This window comes from Pyrgilauda ruficollis, unplaced genomic scaffold (assembly GCF_017590135.1).
Source record: "Pyrgilauda ruficollis isolate IOZ18807 unplaced genomic scaffold, ASM1759013v1 scaffold54, whole genome shotgun sequence".
NCBI classification, from domain to species: domain Eukaryota; kingdom Metazoa; phylum Chordata; class Aves; order Passeriformes; family Passeridae; genus Pyrgilauda; species Pyrgilauda ruficollis.
The window spans coordinates 8,493,528-8,514,333 of record NW_024527044.1 but is presented as its reverse complement, the minus strand read 5'-3'; the positions used below and the strand labels follow the sequence as shown (position 1 = coordinate 8,514,333).

The 20,806-nt window shown below is 40.7% G+C and overlaps 1 protein-coding gene across 1 annotated transcript in view; it reads right to left on the bottom strand.

Moving 5' to 3' along the window:
- KIF13B (kinesin family member 13B) overlaps positions 1–20,806 on the bottom strand; it is a 126,591-nt gene that overhangs the window by 64,148 nt on the left and 41,637 nt on the right. The window contains exons 3-10 of the mRNA XM_041480858.1: positions 9,462–9,477; positions 7,939–7,999; positions 6,195–6,287; positions 5,410–5,590; positions 4,926–5,013; positions 3,462–3,596; positions 1,604–1,716; positions 1,094–1,205 (exon numbers count right to left, since the gene is read on the bottom strand). Of these exons, the coding sequence (XP_041336792.1) occupies positions 1,094–1,205; positions 1,604–1,716; positions 3,462–3,596; positions 4,926–5,013; positions 5,410–5,590; positions 6,195–6,287; positions 7,939–7,999; positions 9,462–9,477 (799 nt within the window). The remainder of the gene's footprint in view (positions 1–1,093; positions 1,206–1,603; positions 1,717–3,461; positions 3,597–4,925; positions 5,014–5,409; positions 5,591–6,194; positions 6,288–7,938; positions 8,000–9,461; positions 9,478–20,806) is intronic.

Here is a 20,806-nt window from a genome sequence, read left to right as displayed (position 1 = left end):
AAAAGGCAGCACTGAAAAAAATGACCGTTTTTGTGTGTCAAGAGGTTACAAGAGCAGGGATTTTGTTTTACTTAAGCACTGAATTCATCTTTGTTTCCAAATCTCTGCAAGAAAAAATGTGGTTTTTTTTTTTAATCTCCACACTTCTGTACAACCTGCAAGTCACTTTCTCTTTTTCTTTCTATGCAGTTAAATCCCAGGGATATGCAATTTAAACAACATCTAAAAACACTGCTAAGAAAGGGTGGGGAAGCCAAGACAACAAAATACAGTCAGAGCACCTACAAAAAAGTAAGAGGACAAAGAAAGGCTGGTGATGCTACAAATCAGTTTCTTCTCACATTATTTCTTTCTACCAATAAGTATCTCAGTTGCTCATGAATAACAACTAAACAGAGCACAAGGGAAAAAAAAAAAAAGAACTTTGACTTATATAGATCTCATATTTAACAATTTTGGTTTCATTTAGACTGTACATATGTTCAACCAAGTGGCATCATGAAAAATTCCTTTTTCCCCCCAAAAAAGACCAAATAAGAGTCCTGTACAGTTCAGAAAATTACTTAACTGCTCATTTACATGAACAGCATCTCTGAAGTCTCCTGACCTGTTCCTCAGACTGTAACTGGGGTAATGCCCTGCAATTATACTCTGCTGACAAAAGTAAAATATCTTAACAATTAAATTAGACAATTAGGAAAAGGTAATTGTCTTAATCAACATCTTCAGAGCTAAGCATACCAGGATGTAAAATCAGCTGTATGCAGAAATAACCCAAATTAAATTAGCCCCAAGGTTGTGTGTGAGGCTGTACTTACACTGACCCATAAAATATACACTGCGTTTAATTTTATTTTTAAAGTTCCTTAATCCTTAGGCCATTGCAGGTCAGCAGAAGACTCATATTTAGTCTGCAGAGATACTAATGGCTTACATCCAGCTCATTTTCCAAAGACAATTATGGTTAACATCAAACCCAGGAAATGAGGCAAAAAGCACAGAATTTTGATTTCATTCAATGAGACTCTTCTCCCCCTTTCCTCTCTTTTATTTCACTTTAAAAAAGAAGATTAAAAAAAACCTCCTTACTTACTTTAAGTAACCAAGTGAGCACAGAATCACGATATGGAACAAATTTGTTCTTGTTCTTGCCAGCAGCCTGATCTGCCAGGGCAGAAATAACCAGCCCCAGAGTCGTGAGGGATCTGCCCAGAGAACACAAACAGTTATTAACAAGGGTAAATATTCATAAGTCAAATGCATATTTAGACAGTGACTTTTTCTCTGAAAATATGCTCTGAGGAAAAAATTCCTAGTTTAATTTTGATCATTCTTTCTTCACAAAAGCACCACTCCTATTTTTTTCAGTATGTTTTCAGTCTTAATAATCAGGTCTTCACAATGAAATTCATGGCAGCTGCAGGAACACAAATATTTTTTTAAAAGATGGAGATCTTATTCCCATATCAAAGAGTACTGCATGTCAGAAGGAGAAATAGAGAGAAGGAAAGGAGAAAATTTGACTACAGGAGCTTCCTAGTAGGCTGTATTTAGCAGGAAATAGTGATGAAAAAAAGGAAAACAAATAATCTCCAAGTCTTACTTGTTAATGTTGCTTCCTTCTTTCAGCCTGTCTCCTGCAGCACCAGTTTTAGTTGCCCTTTCACTACCTGCCAAGTCCACCAGGCTGAGCTTGCCCACCTTCTCACCTGATGTCTGGGGAAGGAACCAGAGAACAGCCCCTGTTAGGTCACTTCAATCAAGTTACACTGTTTGATGTATTTTACAACAGCAATCAAACTTCATTTTTGGTATAAACTCTTGTTCCAACTCCTTTGAGAATGACTGGATTTGAACAGTGTCCTGTGCTGTCACTACCTGCTGCTTCAGAAACAACAGGGAAGTTATGGATGTTGTGAAGTCAGGTACTCTGGTATCTTCAAATATCTCGGAAATCTCCAGAGGAGATGCACACAGGGCACACCAATGAACCATGAAAAATTCAGAGTTATGCCAAGGGAGTCACAAGCAGAGACAGGAGGTTCACAATCCCATCTTGAAAAGAGTCTCCTAAAATCCTCGGATTTTATACCAGGGTTTCTTCTGTTTTCCAGTGATCAGGAATGAACCTGATTAGAAGCACGTTGTAATTTACATAAATTATCACAATTGCAAAGTCTTCTTTATCCTTATCAGCCTCCTGGAACACAATCCCAGCTATGTGAGTATGTAAACCCATATAACGCATATACCCAAAATCTGTAACGCAGATTTTGTTACAAATCCTTTCATCTCATTTGACCCAAAATGGCATTCTTAAACACTCAATGAACACCCTAAATCAATTTGAAATTGAAGAGCCAACTGTCTTTGAGAACAGCTTGCTCACATCATGTTCTTCTGCAGCATGTGCACCTTCAGCACCCCAGGATCCCCATAAATGAGTGGGACAATTAAAATCAATAAGCTCTCAAAAATTACACCCTAAACCTATCAAAATATGATGTGATCATGAAACGTGCCATTTCCAGGACTGAAAGGACCAGCAGATGGGAGAACAGGGAAATGTGTTGCAGAAGTTCACCCAGGGGTCACTGGAAGGTGCAGAGAACATGGACAGTCACAGCCACTCTGCATCCAGGCTGAGCAGCACCACATAAAAACCAGGTATGAAAAGCATGCACAAGAGCCACAGCAAAACTGGAATGACAAATTATGGAAAAATCAAAAAAATTCAGCACAGTATGATGCTGATTTGAAGTGCAAAGGGGGAAAAAATCCAAACAAAGAATGAGGAAATTTATCTGGATAAGAAGACTGGTGGAAATTGAGACATTAGGAGGAAAAAAAGCCCAAATTCTTGTTATGCTTTCCAATATATTCAATATTTAGGCTCAGATTTGATCTGTAAACACTCAAAATTTCTCCAAGGCTTTGAAACATTAAAGAATTGTCCAGGCACAGAATCTATCAATGAAGTTTCTTCTGAAGATACTTCTTTCAATTCCAGTTTATCACTATTTTCTGTGAGGACTAAATAATATTGAAATAATGTAGTTCACACACCCCTTCAAGGCGTATTTATGTATAAGGAAACATAAATTAAGATATTTGAAGCTTTAAATGCTTTTTCAATATTTAATATTTACACATAAAAGCATTAATGGCATACAATGCAAAATATTTAAAATTAGTATTTTTTTCAATTTAGAAAGTTGATAATTGACACAAAATTGCATTAATTTAGAAAGCTGGTATTTTATACCAATTTGCCTTAAATAATCATGGGAAGGGGATCACCAAAGGTACACTTGGGTGTATTTCTATTTTTCACCTATTTTATGTTTAGCCTGTACTACAAACTGCTTCTTCCAAAGAAGTGTTTCTTTTCCTGTGAAATACATTAGAGCAAGAGACACATCCCAGCCTTACATTTGGACCTTGCAGCTGGATTTTCTTACCCCTGATTGCACATCATAGAGGGTGTGGGTGAGGATGATCTTGAAGACAGCGTGGGACCGACTGCTCTCCTCATTCATGTTGGTGGCAGCCACTGTCCGAGACTTGTTCCCCTCAGACATCAAGGACTCGATGTCCTAAATACAATTTTCACAGCCATGAGCATATCTGCATTGACATCCTTTTCAATTACCTCCAAAAATCATCCCATCTTGGTCAAATACAGCATTTTCTTGCTAAGCCTCCCGTTTGTTTATTCAGAAAAATGCAATGAAACAAAATCAAAGTTATCCCTCCCTTTAAAGCCTTTAAAGAAACTCCACAGTGTCATGACTCCACCCACTCCTCAACCTAGATATTAAATTATCAACAAAAATAATGCACCTGGCTGCACACAGCAACACTCAAAAGCAGAGACAGAAGTGAGGAACAGCAATTTGTGTTTGAACCCTGTCACATTTTAGCCTCAAGCTGTCATGGTCTGAGGATCTGGAATAGTAACAGAAGGCTCAGAGGTTTATAAAACAGAACCATGCTGAACAGGACACTATATTCCTCCAAATTTTAACAACTTATTAAGTGCTTTGATCTGTTGTGATGCATGAGAAAGGTGCAGCTCCCCTGCTTTGGGGTTTCACAGCAATTGTGTAAAATAGTTAAAACCCTGGGGGTCTTGGGCTAAACTTCTATTTCTGCATCTCTAGCTGGGTGATGCTAAAACAACTCAAATAAACAGTCAAACAAAGGACCACCACAGACCACTGACTCCAAATTCTGGATTACAAAAAGCTGCTGGGCAACATGGAAAGGCAAAGCATGAAATGTGTCCTGTCTTAGCAGAAACCACCACGGAGAGCTGGATGAACACCTGGAGAAACTGCAATTGCACTCTCTTCATGTTTTGGTTAAGCTGACAGATTCCATCCCATATTTATCCATTTTCACCACAGTAAGTTAAAGCTCCTTTAAAAACAGGGCATTTTGTGAATGCAAATATAAACATTTACTGTCCTGCTAGCCAGTTTCATGTGATGCTCTCAGGTATTTGCTTGGTAAACAACCATTAGCTCATAATTCCAGCGTGTGCTACTGGGAAGGGAAATTACTGAGTAGAGCATGACAGGCAAAAAGTGACACAGTGGGGCACTGAGAGCCTGTCTCTGCTTAATCCTGGGCCTGTAATTAATCACAGAACACTTTCTCATGACAGTTTGCACTCATCTTAATGCTGAGAGGAAATCTGTTCCATTCAGCAGCTGAATTACTTCCAGAATTACTGAGCAGCACGAGATGAAGAGAGTTTCTGCTCTTAGCCCTGCTCTCCCCAGGGATCACAACACAACAATCTGCAGCTCTCTTGCTCTAAGATTACTGATAAGGAGCATTTTAGTAGTTCTGTCCAGCTTAAGGGACAGCACCTGGTGTTTAGGGTGTGAAGATAAGCCTTTCATAAAGTTGATCCTTACCTTGTAGCTAGCAACAGCTAGTTTGGATAGGCCATCTACGTAAGGGCCATAAACACTGTGTTCTCTAACCTTTAATGACTGACGGCTTCTGGTTGGGGGGAAAAAAAAGGGATTTATAAGCACATGACTGACTTAAGACAACATTTACACAAAGTCCATTTCTCACTGACATATCTCAAACAGGATGGTCTCACAAACACCCATTGAAGCACAGAGCAAGGGCCAGAATGCAAACACAAAAAAAGCTTTATAACATGTAAAAAGCTGACACAGACAGTGTTGTCACCTCACAAAAGGTACATTTAATCCAAGCTTTTAGTCTTGCTACTTTATTTTGATTTATAATGAGGAGATGCTGAGATCAGGAAGCAGCAAAAGCCATCCTAGGCAAATGTTTTAGATGGGATCCATTAAGGCAAACTGGTTAGGTAAAGGAAGAGTGTAGGACAAATACTACAGTGCCATTCACACACAAATTCCGTACCCTTTGGGGTCAAGGAGATCTCTGACTTTCTCATTGTAAATCTCCATGTAGGATACTTCCACTTTGAAACTCTGCTCTTCATTTTCTTCTTTCTGTGCTCTTTCAAAGAGTCCACTGCAAAGTCTAGGGATTAATCCAGGCTGATCAGCAGTACCCATCATGGTGTAGGATTTTCCAGACCCTGTGTGAGGGAAGCTGTGATTAGAGAACATGCAACAAAGGTTCCTGCTGTGCAGAATATTGATAGGAAATAAAAGAGGTTAATTTTTTTTTTCATTTCAGTAGAAGATATTTGTTCTATTTTCTGCCTTAAAGTAACCCAAACACCACTGAGCTACAGATTATTTTAATTAAAAGGAAAACAAGAAATTTGGTTCAGAGTGCAGGAGAACTTTTAGGTAGACAGAGCCTTACTGTAGATGAGAAAACTCTTTGCATTACTCTTTACATACTACATTAAAATGACAATTTTAATGTAGATTAAAATTTTAAGATTATTTTAAGCACAGAGGCAGAAAATCTGAGCAATGCTCTCAGCTCAAGGACGACCATGGTCATGCCAAAGATTATAACATGAAGTGTGAGAAATAAGGGTAGCCAGCAGCAACAAAACCTTGCTTCTCATCCTGCCCACCTCATATCTGATGTTACAAAAGAGGAAAACATTTCTTATCTACGTCAGAAGGTATTTCTCCTCAAACAATGTCACAAGAGCTGTGGAAAGAACCTCCAGCCAGAACACAACACCTCTGGAGAGAACACTTCTCCCTTACTCTGGGACTCACCCGTTTGCCCATAGGCAAAGATACAAGCGTTGTAGCCTTCAAAGGCATTCTGAAGAATATTCTCTCCAAGGCACTTGAAAACAACATCTTGACCTAGAAAACAGAACACACAAGCCAACATTGTAACACAGCAAGAGCTTTTTGTCCCTCGATTTGGATTTTTCTTTTGGTGAGGGTTTTCCTGCTGTTGCTGCCTAAATCACATCCAGTGTTTGCTCCCTGGAAAGGAGCAGAAGATGTGCTCCAGATTTATGCTGCTGTAAAAATTAGGGGCTGGGATTACCATGGATATACCTGGATGTGCTTAAAGCAAATATCCTATCAAGGTTCATACTCAGAAGTTTTATCAGCAGAGAATCTATGACCAACTGCAGAATTTAATCTGCTGGGGAATGACACTTCCTCAAAATATACTCAAGCTGCATATTTTAATGACAGTCAGTTGATTTTAATCTAAGGAAATCAGCAGAGCACTGGAAAATTTTACTGTGTAAGATATTGGATAATATCACGAGGAGATTTTTGCAGAGAAGGAATCACAAGTATGTGGAAGATATGGATATTCACAGGGTATTTTGCACTGGCAAAAAGTAAAGGGTAACACTTATTTTGTAATTGAACTTTGAGCTTTTGGATCATTTTCCAAGCAGAGAAAGGAAGGCTTAAAATATCTGGGTAGTAACTACTTGAACAAAATTTATTTTCAGAATTAGTTTTACAACCAGAAAAACTCAAGTCTGAACAAGGCATGACAGAACTTTATGGACTGAAAAGTCCTCTCAAAAAACATTCCTTTAAGCTCTTCCTTTCTCTCATTAAAGTTCCTATCTTTACAGCCAAATCCATGCTAAATTCCCCATCAAAAAGCTGTGCACCAAAAGCTGTGCCAGGCTCAGCTGGGGTAACACCTCCACTATTATAACAGACCAAAATATCAGTTATATAGGCATCACCTTTAGTTTGAGAAACAAAGCATGCAATATTCCTTTGTAATTTGTACGGCTGAAAGTGTCACATTTTTCTCAGTGCCTTGATAGGTTATTATCATTATTTGTTAAAGAAATTAAAATTAAGAAGTGCATGTGTCTTTGATTTTTCTCATGATTTTTATGAAATAAATATTAAGTTCAATTGAACCCAAATTTTAAATGATAACAACTATGAACAGAATAAATTATAGGAGTGATAAGTCCAAATACAGTTCATATTTTACCATAAGTATATGCCAAAATGATTTATAATAATCCACAGACAACTTTTAACTGAATACATGACATGTTCTCACTAAAGCATCTGAATTCACATACACTTAAATGAAATTAGGCTTTTATTAATATTTTATTAATATTCTTTTATTGGGTTTTACTATGATGCCAAACTCCCATCAGCACTGAAAAACATGAAATTACATATAACAATGCTCCTCAAAAGAAATAAATGGGCTTGATGCATTTAAAATGATGGAGTTGGGTCAGTATTTTAAATAAAGCTATAAACAGGAGTAAAGCATCATTGTGCTGGGTTTCTCCACTCTCTGCACTGCAAAGGGGTGGCAGTGCCCACTGCTATTGTCATCTTTAGAGAAAAGAAACTGGAATGATTGAAGATTTTCCCTTTTTTGACAGCAGTCAGTCATAGAAGGGACAGCACTTTGTGCCATATGGCCTGTGCCCTGCAGCAAGGACTGTATTTTAATCAGATCATTCCCACTTGGAGACAACCAAGCCACAGTAAATATTATTACCTGCGTATTTTTCTTTGACAGATTCATCCATAGACCAAAAGCAGTGATCATATGCAAACACCTGCAGGGAAACAACCAGGACACCTTAGAACAGCTACTGCCAAATCCAACATGTTATTCACATTCTGACATTCTGAACTCAACACACATTCCCACTGAATTCCTTCATTTCTACGAGTTTGAAGCCTAAACAAAAACTTCATTTTCCTGTATGCTTTTATTTGCTCCTTGTTTCTATTTGCTCCTTTCTGTGCCAACCCTACTCCCCACTCTCCATGTGTCAAGGACCTCTCCATTTCTCCCTCCAAACCCATCCTTGCAATTAGTTTTTCACCAGAGCTTCTTTTTAGCAAACTGACAGATGTCCTCTAGCTCTTTCTGCCTCCCATCTCCCTGTGCCTCTTGTCTGCATAAATTAAAAACAAGCCTTAGGGTAGGGAAGAGGAGTACATATTTATTTATATTCCATGACAAACCAAAGCAGCCACCAAAGTCTAATATTTGCAAAGAATAATAGAAAGCAAATCAGTTTTATCATGAAAAGAGCAGCACTATAATATTTTTAATAGAAAACTTTCAATTTTGCCATAAATCCATCATAAGGTCCACAGGCACTTTTCGTCCTGAAAGATGACCTGAAATAATACAATGTGTATTTTGGGACAGATGTTTGCAAAAACAGCTCCCCTAGGTATGTATCTGCAAGAAAAATATTCATTAGGGTAATGTCTGACCTACATTCACACAGGTAAAATTTATTAGGAAAAGGGAAGTGCAATGTGGGGCTCTCTGGCTCTGGATTTCCCCTCTAAGCTTAATGGAAGCTGCTCTTTCCCCTTTGGGTGTCCTGCATTGCTACACTGCTGACTACCATCATTTATGAAAATGCTTAACATAGCAAAATCCTTGAAATTTAAATAACTTATCTTCAAAAATACATTGTTTCCCCCCCTTATTACACTGATGTACCAGCATCAAGAGATAAAGTAGTTATTTTATATCCTCTAACCGAGGAAACAACAACTTGTTTATTAAAAATTAAGGCGCTCTTTTTTTAAATTTTTGTTTTAAACGCTGAATTCATTTTACAGCTAAACATATTATGAAAGCATCCCAAGCCTTCAGAACATTTAATGAAACATCACTGGCTGTATGAGCACATCCAAAGAGCTGAACCCTGATCTGCAGGGCAGAGTCTTCAGAACAAGCACAAAGTCACGGGACCATAAAAACAAAATGAGTTTGCTTTAACACAAATACCAGAAAATGCTTTTAAAAAGCCCACAAAGAACAAATATCCTCCATTCAGAGTCTGCAGTGCTGAGTGTGGATGTTCTCATTTGTTCCTCTGACTCATTTCTTGGCACAGGCTGTACAGAGCATTTCTGCAGCAAGGAGATGCTTCGAGTTTCTTACTCAGCAGCTGATCAGCAACAGAGCTGTGCAAAATGCTTTTAATATTTGGATAACCCAAGGGTGATCAAGTGATAGGACAACTCTCACACACTGATAAAAGCCCTTACCTTTGGGTGAGTTCTGCTGTTCCCCAATGCATCAGGAGTGGGAAGGATTTGGTACAAGGTCAGGGGAAGAAAAAAAAAAAAAGACAAAAGAAAAACAGTTAGTTGTTGTTAGTTGTAGTGATTTCAGCTTAATTGTGCTATCATTAATCATTGGAATGCTGTATTAAAAGTACATTTCTGTCCTCAGATCTCTCCTTGCTTACAGATCCCAAGTAATTTTATAAACCTTTTCAGGGGCATGATTTGAGATGCTGCTAAGAGCTGATTTAAAATTCAAAGCCACTGATTTTCCTCATGCTGCATCTCTTCCTCATTCTCTCACAGGTTCATTTTTCTTGAGACACCTCTCCCTCTCTCTGGGTGTCACTGTCTCTTAAAAACAAAGTACCCAAGCAACATAAAAATTTCCAAAACCACTTGTACAGGAACTTCAGGAGTGTTATTCAAGAGGAAATTTCAGAGTCCAGCCCCTGGGCTTGCCCAACCCAGCTCTCTCTGGTTGCTGGGACAGCAGAGCAAACATTTGCTTCCCCAAAAGAATGAGCAGAGAACAGCAATTCTTCCACTCTGTTATGTGCAAAATTTAAAAGTTTGGGGGGTTTTGTTTATTTGTTTTTAAGCAAGCACAAAATTACTGGAGTGACCTTTAAAATACCAGCACGGCCCCAGTGGATGACTGCAGGTTATGCAGCCTCCCCACATCAGAGGCTGGAGAAAAGCAGTAAACACACAACAAGCCACTGATATTCCCCTTGTCCTGGACCTTCCAAATGACATTAGGAAACTCTTGACATCAACAACGAGTAAAGTCTTGTGACAAGCAACACTGATTTCTTTTGAACAGAGCAGGAGAAAGACATGGGAGCCACACAGGATTACCCTCAGAGCTCCTGCTGCTCACAGGGCTTGAGAAGCGAGTTTAGAAATACTAATTTCTGAGCATTGTCTCTCAAAAACAATAATTTATTACACAAATCCATCACCCCTTTTCACTCGTGCCTGGATCTGCTGTATCTGTTTGACAGAACAGGAATGACAGGCACTTGGGAGAGCAGGATGATTATTTAAGTCAAGGTCACCCCGTGTCACAGGGTCATCCAAGTCAGCAATGACAACATAACCCCTTTTCCTCTGCCATCTGGCTCAGTTGAAATAAAGGCTCTCCCAAAGTCCTGGCAGCCAGCTTGGTGTGGACTCTAGACTGTTACTCCTGGGTGGATTTTATTGAGGGAATCTCCTTCTCTGGGGCTTTGATCCAGATAAAGGAGACTCCAGAGAGCCCCTCTGGATCCCCCTCCAAGAGACACAGGAGCATTTTCATGGCTTTCTGTGCTCTGAAATGCTCACGGAGCATTTTGCTGCAGGACTTCACTGGAAACTGCCTTTAGGGAAGCTCTGCTTACAGGGCAGGTTAATTACTATTACTACAAAAACCTGCTCCTTGTAAAACAAAGGGAGCAGCAAGCCTGGATTCAGAGTCTGAGTTTAGCACTCAGAGATGTGACACTGCCCTGCTCACATTCCCCAGCCCAATTCCACAGCAGGATTATATTGCAACAACCCAGCTGATCTGCCCAGCCCTCAATATAGGGCATATTATTGAGTATTTGGGTTAAAGCAGCCATAAGGATATAATCTGAGAAGTTCTATACACATACAATTTTAAGATGATGGATTACACAGGGCTATGTATCATCAAGCTTAACTTAAGACCTTTAGTCTGAGCTAAGTATTTCATTTTCTGAAGGGCTGCACAAACACACAAACCCAGGTCTTGGGTCTTGTTTAATCCAAACGTGAGGGAACAGAATCCCCACAAAACACAGGGACACAGCACAGCTACACAGAGCTGCAGCTTGTGTGATGTACTTCTGACCACAAAGAGAATAAATGGGACAAATGTTTCCCCAAGGAAAGCATTAAGGGTGCAGTCTGCATCACATACATTGTGCTGTGAACATATGAGCCCATTAATGCTGCAGCTGTGTGCTGGGCCCAGAAAGCCATAAAAAGATTTTTAGCTTGACGCAAAATCCCTTGGGAATTGAATAGATGGGGAAATAGAGCACCCACAGCAGCCTGGCTGGCTGCAAGGACACACTGGGAGTGCTGGGTGTTCACACCCAAATGCTCCTGTCCATCCCAGAGGTGAGGAAAAGGTAAAATACCAAGAACAGCACCACCCACACAGCAGGGAAGGATCTCCTACAACAAAACATGACAGGAACACGTGCCAAGAACAGGGAGGTGACTTTCTTCCTCTGCTCTTGTCAAACCCCACCTGGAAACTGCACACAGCTCTGGTGTCCCCAGCATGGGAAGGACATGGAACTGGTGGAGCAAGTCCAGAGGAGGCCACAAGGTTCATAAGAGGACTGGAGCACCTCCCCTAAGGAGACAGGCTGGGGAATTTTGGGCTGTTCAGTCTGGAAAAGGTTGTGTGGAGACCTCACAGCACCTTCCAGTGCTGGAAGGGTGACAGGGAAGCTGGAGAGGGACTGTTCATCAGGAACTGGAGTGACAGGACAAGGGAGAATGGGTTGAAACTGGAAGAGGGAAAATTTAGGTTGAGATATCTGGAAGGAATTGTTTCCCATGAGGGTGGAGAGGCCCTGGCACAGAGAAGCTTCCAGGAACCCAGGGGCAGCCAGCTGCTCTGGGCACCCTGTGCCAGGGCCTCACCACCCTCACAGCCAGGAATTCCTTCCCAAATTCCCATCTATCCCTGCCCTCTGGCAGTGGGAAGCCATTCCCTGTGTCCTGTCCCTCCATCCCCTGTCCCAAGTCCCTTTCCATCCCCAAGGATGCTGCCATTCCGAGGTGCAGGCAGCTCCTTGGCCAACAGCCAAAAATTCACATCTATCTCAGATACAGCAGAAGCATCCAAGGCAGGGAGGGAAAAGTTATCTTTCAGCCACTGAAGGATGTCACTGAGATGCTTCCAGCTACTTGTTTTCACTTGTATCCAGTCTGACAGGAATTCGCCAACTCCCTTCTTTTATCTCTTCTCAGTTCAATGTCAAACAGAAGTAGAGGCAATCTAATGCATCTAATTTAATTCTAAAATTAAAAATGGAGGAAGACTACTCCAAAACAACATCCTACATTTAACAGTATTTTATATGCTGCAAGAAATTGCAACGAGATGATCTTTAAGGTCTTTTCCAACTCAAATAATTTGGTGATACCATGAATATAGATGCTGTCTTGAGAGTGAATGAAGACATGGAGCTTAGGTAATAATTTCTGTTTAAACTACCTCTTACACAGTGTAAACGTGTCCTGATCCAGCTTCTTGATCAGGACACACTTGTTTTTCTGGAAGAATTCTGGTGGTTCTACAGATATCAAGAACAATGTAAAAATATGAATAAAATCAGAGCAGGTCCCAGCTGAGACCATCAGTGCATGTGCAATACCACTGCTGCTTCAGTTTTTTAACAGAATAATTGAATTACATATTCAAACACAATAAACTGTTCAACCATAGTTAATAGTGGCATTTTAGTAACACCCAGTTTTTCTGTGCTCAAAAAGGGGGAAGGAAGGTTTAGTAAGCCTAATTGTATATTTCAGATTGTGCAAATGATGAGGGGGAAAACACCCCAGCAAAGGAGCAGAGGTGAACCCTGGCTGGGGAGAGGAGAGCAGAGCTCAGCCTTTATCTCTCCTGTCTGGCTGACCCCCCAGCTCTGAGATAACAGCCAGCTGGCAAATCAGCACATGCTCTAAATCAGTCACAGCACATCTCCCTTCTTGTCTAAATCAGAAACTGGCAGATGGGGCAAAGGGAGGAGAAAGGTGGGAGGTGGCAAGGCAGGAAGCGGGGAAAAAGCTCCAGAAGCTCTAGGACAGGAACTGACATGCCAGGCATGGGGGTTCTTCTCAGTATTTTTTTTTTAAAAAGAACATTTCCTCTGGCAACAGCAACTGCAACAACATCCAAACTGTACATTTGAGTGATGCTGCCAAGTGGCACAAGGTTATGCTGGATTTATGGAATTGAAACATAACATTTTGTCATTTTCAGAAGCTTCTGGACTAGCAAAACATAATACAAATTTGAGGGTTAGAAAAAAAAGAGAGGCAACAATTTCAACTATGAATCAGGAAAGTCTCAGAAAGTCTCTCCAGAAATTCTTATTGCTTTCCACTTTCAATCTTCCCATAACAATTGAAAAAACAACCATATAAAAATCTAGTGTATTCAGTGCTATTTTATACCCTTCAGCAGAAACTGTACAGCATAAACTCTAGAAAGCAGCTAAAAATGTAACTAGAAAAAGAAACTGATGGAGAAAAACTCCTTGGGGTTTACAAGTGAAAAGGGGTCAGTGTCTCCCAGAGATCACCGTGTAAGGCCACATCTTTACATTCCCAGCTGACCTAAAAAATTATTATTATTAAAAATAAAGTTGCCATGATGTGTAACAGTAATTTACTCTTTGGATGCAGTCATTCTGGAATTCTGGGATTTTATTATTAAGTTGTAGCAGGCAGAAGCTGTACAATAACTATCCTAGGTTCTGACAGGCACAACAGCATCATTTACCAATATTCCCTGAAATCAAAGAACTAAAGTTACATTGGGCAGAGTCTGTCATCCCCTCAAATCTTTCCTTCCTTTCTTTCCTTGGTTAAGTATGACTCAAAATAGCACTGGTATGAAAAACCCTGAAGCACAATTTCTTTTGTGGCTCCTTGTCTCAATTTGACAAGACAGGTGTCTGATAAGGGAGGCGGGAAGTTCCCTTGAAATGGAGAATGTAAATCCCCTCCCTCTGAATTATTATAATTTTGAAATAAGAGCTTCTTAGGTAAAGATATGGGAGTAGGAATAACAGTTTTTATTTGGGAAAAAAAAATTAAAATAGAAATGCAGTAATACAAAACAACACTGACAGATTCAGAATAGGACCCTACACCGTGTTGGTCAGGTGTTGGTAGTAGCTGATTAAATGGTGGCTGCAGTGTTTTTGGAGTGATGGATGTGGTTCTGTTGAAGCAGTGATCCTGTAGAAGGGTGGAGTTTTCTTCTGAAGGTCCAGTGGTGGCGCAGATGAGCCTGGTCTTTTTCTGGGAATTTAGGGGAAAAGAAAGTTCTTCTTTTGGGAATCCAGTGGAAAAGGCTGCTGTGGTGTTCCAAATCTCAGATTATATCCAGGTAGGAATGCTTGGCTCCTCCCTCTAGGTGGAGCATCTCCCAATGGGATGATGGAATTTTATCAGCCATGCAGTCTCACTCACTGACCCATGAACAGAAGACATTTCCCAGAGGAAGGATGGGTTGTGGACAAGATAAAGAAAACTGCCCAATTAACAGAAGATAACTGTCCCACCTCTAACAGATGGGAACAGAATACACCCCCCTGCCACATCTTGCAACCTAAGACACTCCTGTACAGTGTTTTATGGAATCACAGAATGGTTTGGGTTGGAGGGGACCGTAAATAACATCCTGTTTCAATCCTGTGCCCCTGGCAGTGATACCTTCCACCAGAAGGAAAGGTGCTTTCCCTTGTTCCTTCTCACTCACCTGCCATGAGCTTCCCTACTCAAACACAGCAGAGCCAGGAGCACCTCAGGAACACCAAACATCCCATTGCCAGCACCTCAGCATGGAGCTTTGCTAAGCAAATTACACTCTGTTTGAAGAGCAGTGGGTCAGAACATAATGGATTTCATGAACTGAAGAGCTTCTCAAGAAAACTCATCCTTCAAACAAGGCTTTTGGGTCTTGAGGGTGTTTGGGTACTGAGCAGACCCCCCAGGGAATGTGACCAGTCCCGAGGTTGCCAGAGCTCCAGGAGTGTTTGGACAATGCTCTCAGGGATGCAAAGGGTGGGATTGTTGGGGTGTCTGTGCAGGGACAGGAGTTGGATTAATAATCCTGGTGGGTCCCTTCCAGCTCAGGATTTTCTGTCATTTTATGGCCCCTGGCTACATCTCAGAGGACAAATATGGGGTGTAGATAAGGTGGAATTCCAAAGGAAGTGCTCTCATTGCCTCAGCATGAGACACCTTCCTGAACAGGAGATGGGAATTAACAACCCAGAGTCTTTTATTCTGAACAAACTGGGCTTATGATGTCCAAGCTTCCCTATCCTTCACTGCAGGACCTTCCTAGAGTGGAGAAGCTGATATGTGGTGCATGAATTACTGAAGAGCTCCAGCACCAGCAAGTCTCAAGGCCTTGCAGCAGATGCAAAGGAGGCACAAAAAAAAAAAAAAAAAAAGAAGAAAAAAAAAAAAAAAAAAAAAAAAAAAAAGAAGAAGAAGATCTTGGATTTGTTTAAAGTTTGGGAGCCCAGTTATCTTTCTGAAGCAGATCCTTTAATCGGTAGCTTGTGTGGGTTTTGGGGTTTTTTTCCTTTATGAATAAAGGACTCAGAACAAACTATTTTGAAGAGCCAGCACTGCAGTGGTCAGAGTTTTATTGTTTAAATTTCAGCTGCAGAATTTCTTTCATGGCATAAAAAAGTGCCAATCAATGGTGAAATAAAATAGATTTAATGATTTTACTGACAGAGACATAACTGACAGGCAGCAGTATGATAGCAGATAACAAAAATCAGAATTCTTTGAGAAGCTGTTTGCTCTCCTTCTGCGTATCAGACGAATACAACTTGCAATCCATTTTGCTGTTGCCAGGTACAAACAATGAGAGAAAAAGTCAACTAAATTAAGTCTGATCACTTCAAGCTTATCCTATGATACTTAGAAATCCATTTTCACAGATTATTTCAGATTGTAAAGTGCTTAAGATTGTTTGGTTTCACAATTGTTTAACGGTTCATAAATAGTTTTACCTCATTTTTACATGCAGGCTAAGTGGTATCAAAATGCTGAGGCCCACCAAACTCCAATTTTTGATGATGTCCTGCAATTAATATTTTTCTTACAAAGTCTCATCTTTACTTCCATGGCAATACTGAATTCTTTGGGAGAAAACCACATTGCCCTATTTGAGTAAAAGATTTTTTTTGCAATCAGAAACAGCCTCTTTAAAACAAAATCCCCAAATACATTAAAAAGAAAAAAAAAACCAAAAAAAACCTGTGAAAGGCATACACAGTTCAAAGCCTAAACTTGTGTAGCTAAAAGGAACAAAGGTAATCACTGTTCCTTGGAAAATTCCTCCAGTGCTCCAAGGCATTCCAGGCGTAGTTGGCGGTTACTTAGTTTCTACTGACAAAACAAATTTTTGCCAGCTCACTCAAAACAATTAAAAAAAAAAAAAAAAAAAAAAAAAAAGCCCCAAACCCCAAGAACTTGGGTTGAGCAGTAGCTTTGTGGGTCTGGGGTATTTTGGACTTGGAGCTAAATTTTCTGTATTGTTGGTACAATAATCTGCTTAGTCCTGACCACATTCAAGCGGTGCATGGATCCCATAAAGCTGGTGTTATGACAAGGGGATTACAACTTTATCCTTTTGTTTGTAAATACTCAGATGTCAGGATACTATTGTGCTCTAGAGAATGTTTGGTGAACAGCCAGTCCCCAAACTTTCAATTACTATTGTGAATTACAGTATTTTTTAATGAAGTGGGCTGTAGCTACCTTTTTATAGCCATGTGAAGGAGGGGAAAAAAGCCTCCTTAGGATGTGGCAGCTTTTTAACTCCTCTAGGAGATCCCAAATGGAAAATGATGGCAGGTGGAGCAGCATGTATAGGAAAATATACAATATATGGTAATCTTGTTCTACAGCATCAACAAACTCAGCATTCACATCCAGGGTAACCTTCAGCCATGCCACTGGCACACAGGATTAATGCCAGAATGATCTCCTGGGCACTGTGGAAAGGAAAAGATTGGCACTAAAAGGACTTTAAGCCTTGAAAGGGTATTTCTAGAACTCTCTCAGGTCCGCCAAGACTGGATTTTCCACCTTTGGTAGATCACACAGCTGCATCACCCAATCTATAAACTCATTACAGCCTCTACCTTACACCAGTCTGAGTTTCTGTATTCCTAGAAAACACAAATACATCAACCAGAATCACTTCGAAATCACTCTGCAATATTTACACAAGTACCTAAATACAAATGTGTGCACCCAACATTCTTTGAAGCAAGAAGAATCCTAGAACAATTTGGGTTGGAAGGGAACTTAAAGCTCATCCCATTCCACTCCCTGCCACGGGCAGGGACACCTTCCACTATCCCAGGTTGCTCCAAGCCCCATCCAGCCTGGCCTTGGACACTTCCAGGGATCCAGGTGCAACCACAGCTTCTCTGGGCAGCCTGTGCCAGGGCCTCCCCACCCTCACAGGGAAAAATTTCTTTCTAAAATCTCCTTCAGCCCCCCTCTACTTCGAATAAGGAAGAGAAAAAGAGAAAAAGCAAGATATTTGCAAGAGTACAACAGGGTCCACAGCCAAGGAGGCTCCAGAGCAACCCACAAGCTCTTCACTCTCACATTAATCAATCATTCCACACTAAGGAAATTACTGTAAGGACTCTTCAACTCAGGGAAACAAATGCCTCACCAAGAGCATTCTGAAAATAGTGGTGATGTTTTCTGTGTCTTTTAAATAGCCACTAACTCCCTCCGAGCACAAATGTGCAGAAGAGGTGTCTCTGAGTACTTGCCCATTCCCCATCTACTCTCCTACTGAATTACCAACACCATGAGGCAGCTCTGTACTCATAACACTTGACAGTCAACATTTTTTTGACATCCCCAAAGAACTTTCAGTCATTTATCTCATAATTGTTCAGGCAATTTGTGTTAGATAATCACCAACGCAACTTGGGAAACATCTTCCAGCCCTGAGGCCTAAATAAGAAGTGAAATTGCTTTCTTCACTTCCTTTTTTGGTACCACAGGTCTGCCTTGTCCTCCAGTGGAGAGGAGGACTTTCTACCTTCCTCTCTTTGGACTTGATTCTCCAACTTCTTCACCACATCCAGCCGGCATTAAGCAAGAAGGAAATGTTTGAAGTGGCAGCAGTTCAAAAGGGAACATTGCTGTGGCCACATTTTATAAAGAAATCAATCCTAATGGTGTGGTTTGTGCATGTACAGGGCATTTACGAGACTGGGAATTTCACTGGCTACAGCAGCCTGTCACTTTTTGAATCATGATGCAATTTCAGCACCACTGGATCTCAGCTGATGAAGAGGGTGCATGCACAGTGCCAAAATTTGTACCTCAAGAGTCATTTTTAGTGCCTCCAGAACCAGATGCCTGCTAAGCACAGTGTTATTTTCATGTGGTAAAGTCTATTCATGGCTTGTTTTGGATCCAGCACCAAATGAGGGATTCAAGCAGTATTTAAAATACAAACACACTGGAAACCACAAATGATGTTGGTCTAATGGATGGTGGATGGGGAGGAGGGAGAAGATCAGAGCTGTAGGCAAGAAGGGTTGGTCATTAGCATAAAAAAGAGATTTGTCTTGGTTCCACCATTCTGTAACCCTGAAATTCCTCACTTCAGCACATCCACCATGATCACAATGATAACCCAGAGGCTGTTAGAAGATCTGGGTACTCCCAACCCAAACCCTCCATCAGCCAAGGAGCCTGGGAGGTGAAAGAACAGCACAACTCATGTGAACCATGCTGCAAACGAGCAGCTTGTCAAGGCACTGGCATCCCAAAAAGAGCACTTCAACAAAAGCCTGACATGTATTAGAAGCCTCAAAGATTCAGCTAGAGTTTGTGTTTATATGCCTCAAAAAAGAATGATGTCATGCTGTCTTTTGCTCTTCCCAAGAGCACAGACTCTGTCCTCTCTGTGATCAATGCTGTCTATATTCCTTCAACCCATTTAAGACAACCTGACTGACAGCGTGGAGATAAGGAAGCAGGCAGCAATCAATGTCCTTATCACCAGCCCTGGAGAGATCTAACAGATGCAGAGATGTGGTGCTTGGACATGTTTTAATGGTGGGCTTGGCAGTGCTGGGCTAACAGTCAGACTCCATGATTTTAAAGGTCTTTTCCTAAACAATTCCAAAATTCTATTATTCCAATTTCTTCCCAATATCCCATCTAACTCCAGAAATCTTACTACAGGAGTAACTGGAATGAGGAAAGCTTTGTCCCAAAGAAAGCAAGAAAGAACTGTTTTCCAGGGTAACATTTTTGAACCAAGCTCTCTTCTGGCTGACCTAAAAAAGCAATCTTTATCCTCAGTGTGCCACTGCAATCAGCTGTTTCTCCTTCCCAGCACAAGGATGAGAAATAAGCTATAATTGACCTGTTTGCTGAAAAGCAAAGGGAAAATACAGCATATTATGAAAATTACAGGCAAGCCTTCACCATGACAGCTCGGCTCCCATGTCTTGTATCTACCCTGCTAATGGCTCCAGACTGCTGAAAAAAAATGTCAGAATGCTCTAGGCAGAATTAAATATTTGCTTAAATCTAGAATTGCATTAAAGTGAACAGATCTGCATCGAGAACTTGTTCTGAAGACAGAAAATAACATCTTTGGAGTGAGAAGGAAAGAGAGACCCCTTCATTATTGGGTGGAAAAAGCCCAATTATTTCTTCCTAAATACGTGTTGCTGATTCACTGTAGCATTCCTCTGAGCCCTAAATTTCCGAAATGCATCTTTTGGCCACATGATGAACCTACCCATCTGCTTTGCCTATTTTTCTCCCTCCCATCTCAGCAAATGGCTGTGGTCATTTTTAAGTGTAAGAAATGTTTTGTGAACTAGTCTTGAGTCAACACACTATAGAACTATTTCAAAGCACAGCAGTTCTTTCATGCCCACTGTGTTCCAACTTCGAGCTCTCATTTGGACAATCAGATAATCCTGAAGAATCTAATGGGGAAGGTAATTTTGAATATGTTTTTATTCCTTACTTCTTGTTCCAATGATAGTTATTCTTGTGTACAAAAATTTTTTTTCGCTAAACACCTGCATCAACACTCAGCACCCCAAAAACAAATGTGGCAGCTGCTGAAGGGTTTGTTCATTACTGCTGCTGATTTATTCATGCTGGGGAAAATAGGAATCAGGAACAGGCATTAGCAGAGGAGTGTGACTGGTGGGACCAAGAGTGCAAAACCATCTGGCCCCAAATTAATTCAGAAGTGAGTTAGCTGGAAAAGGCACTGAAACTGGGCTTGGTGAAGCTACACCATCATTTTTGGCTGACAAACATTTTTCCAGAGACTATGGCCTGCAGGGCTCTAAGGAGCAATCAGGGATTAAGTTATCATTTCATGCTCTGGCAGCAGATATTTAACAAGGTGAAACATGCACCACGCACCATCACTTATCCTTTTCAGCCAAGTAAATTGTGTCAGGCTAAATCTCACCGTGTACTTTCCTGCCAACCAATCTCCTGGGCCTGGATCCTGGCCAGGGACTCGCTGGCTT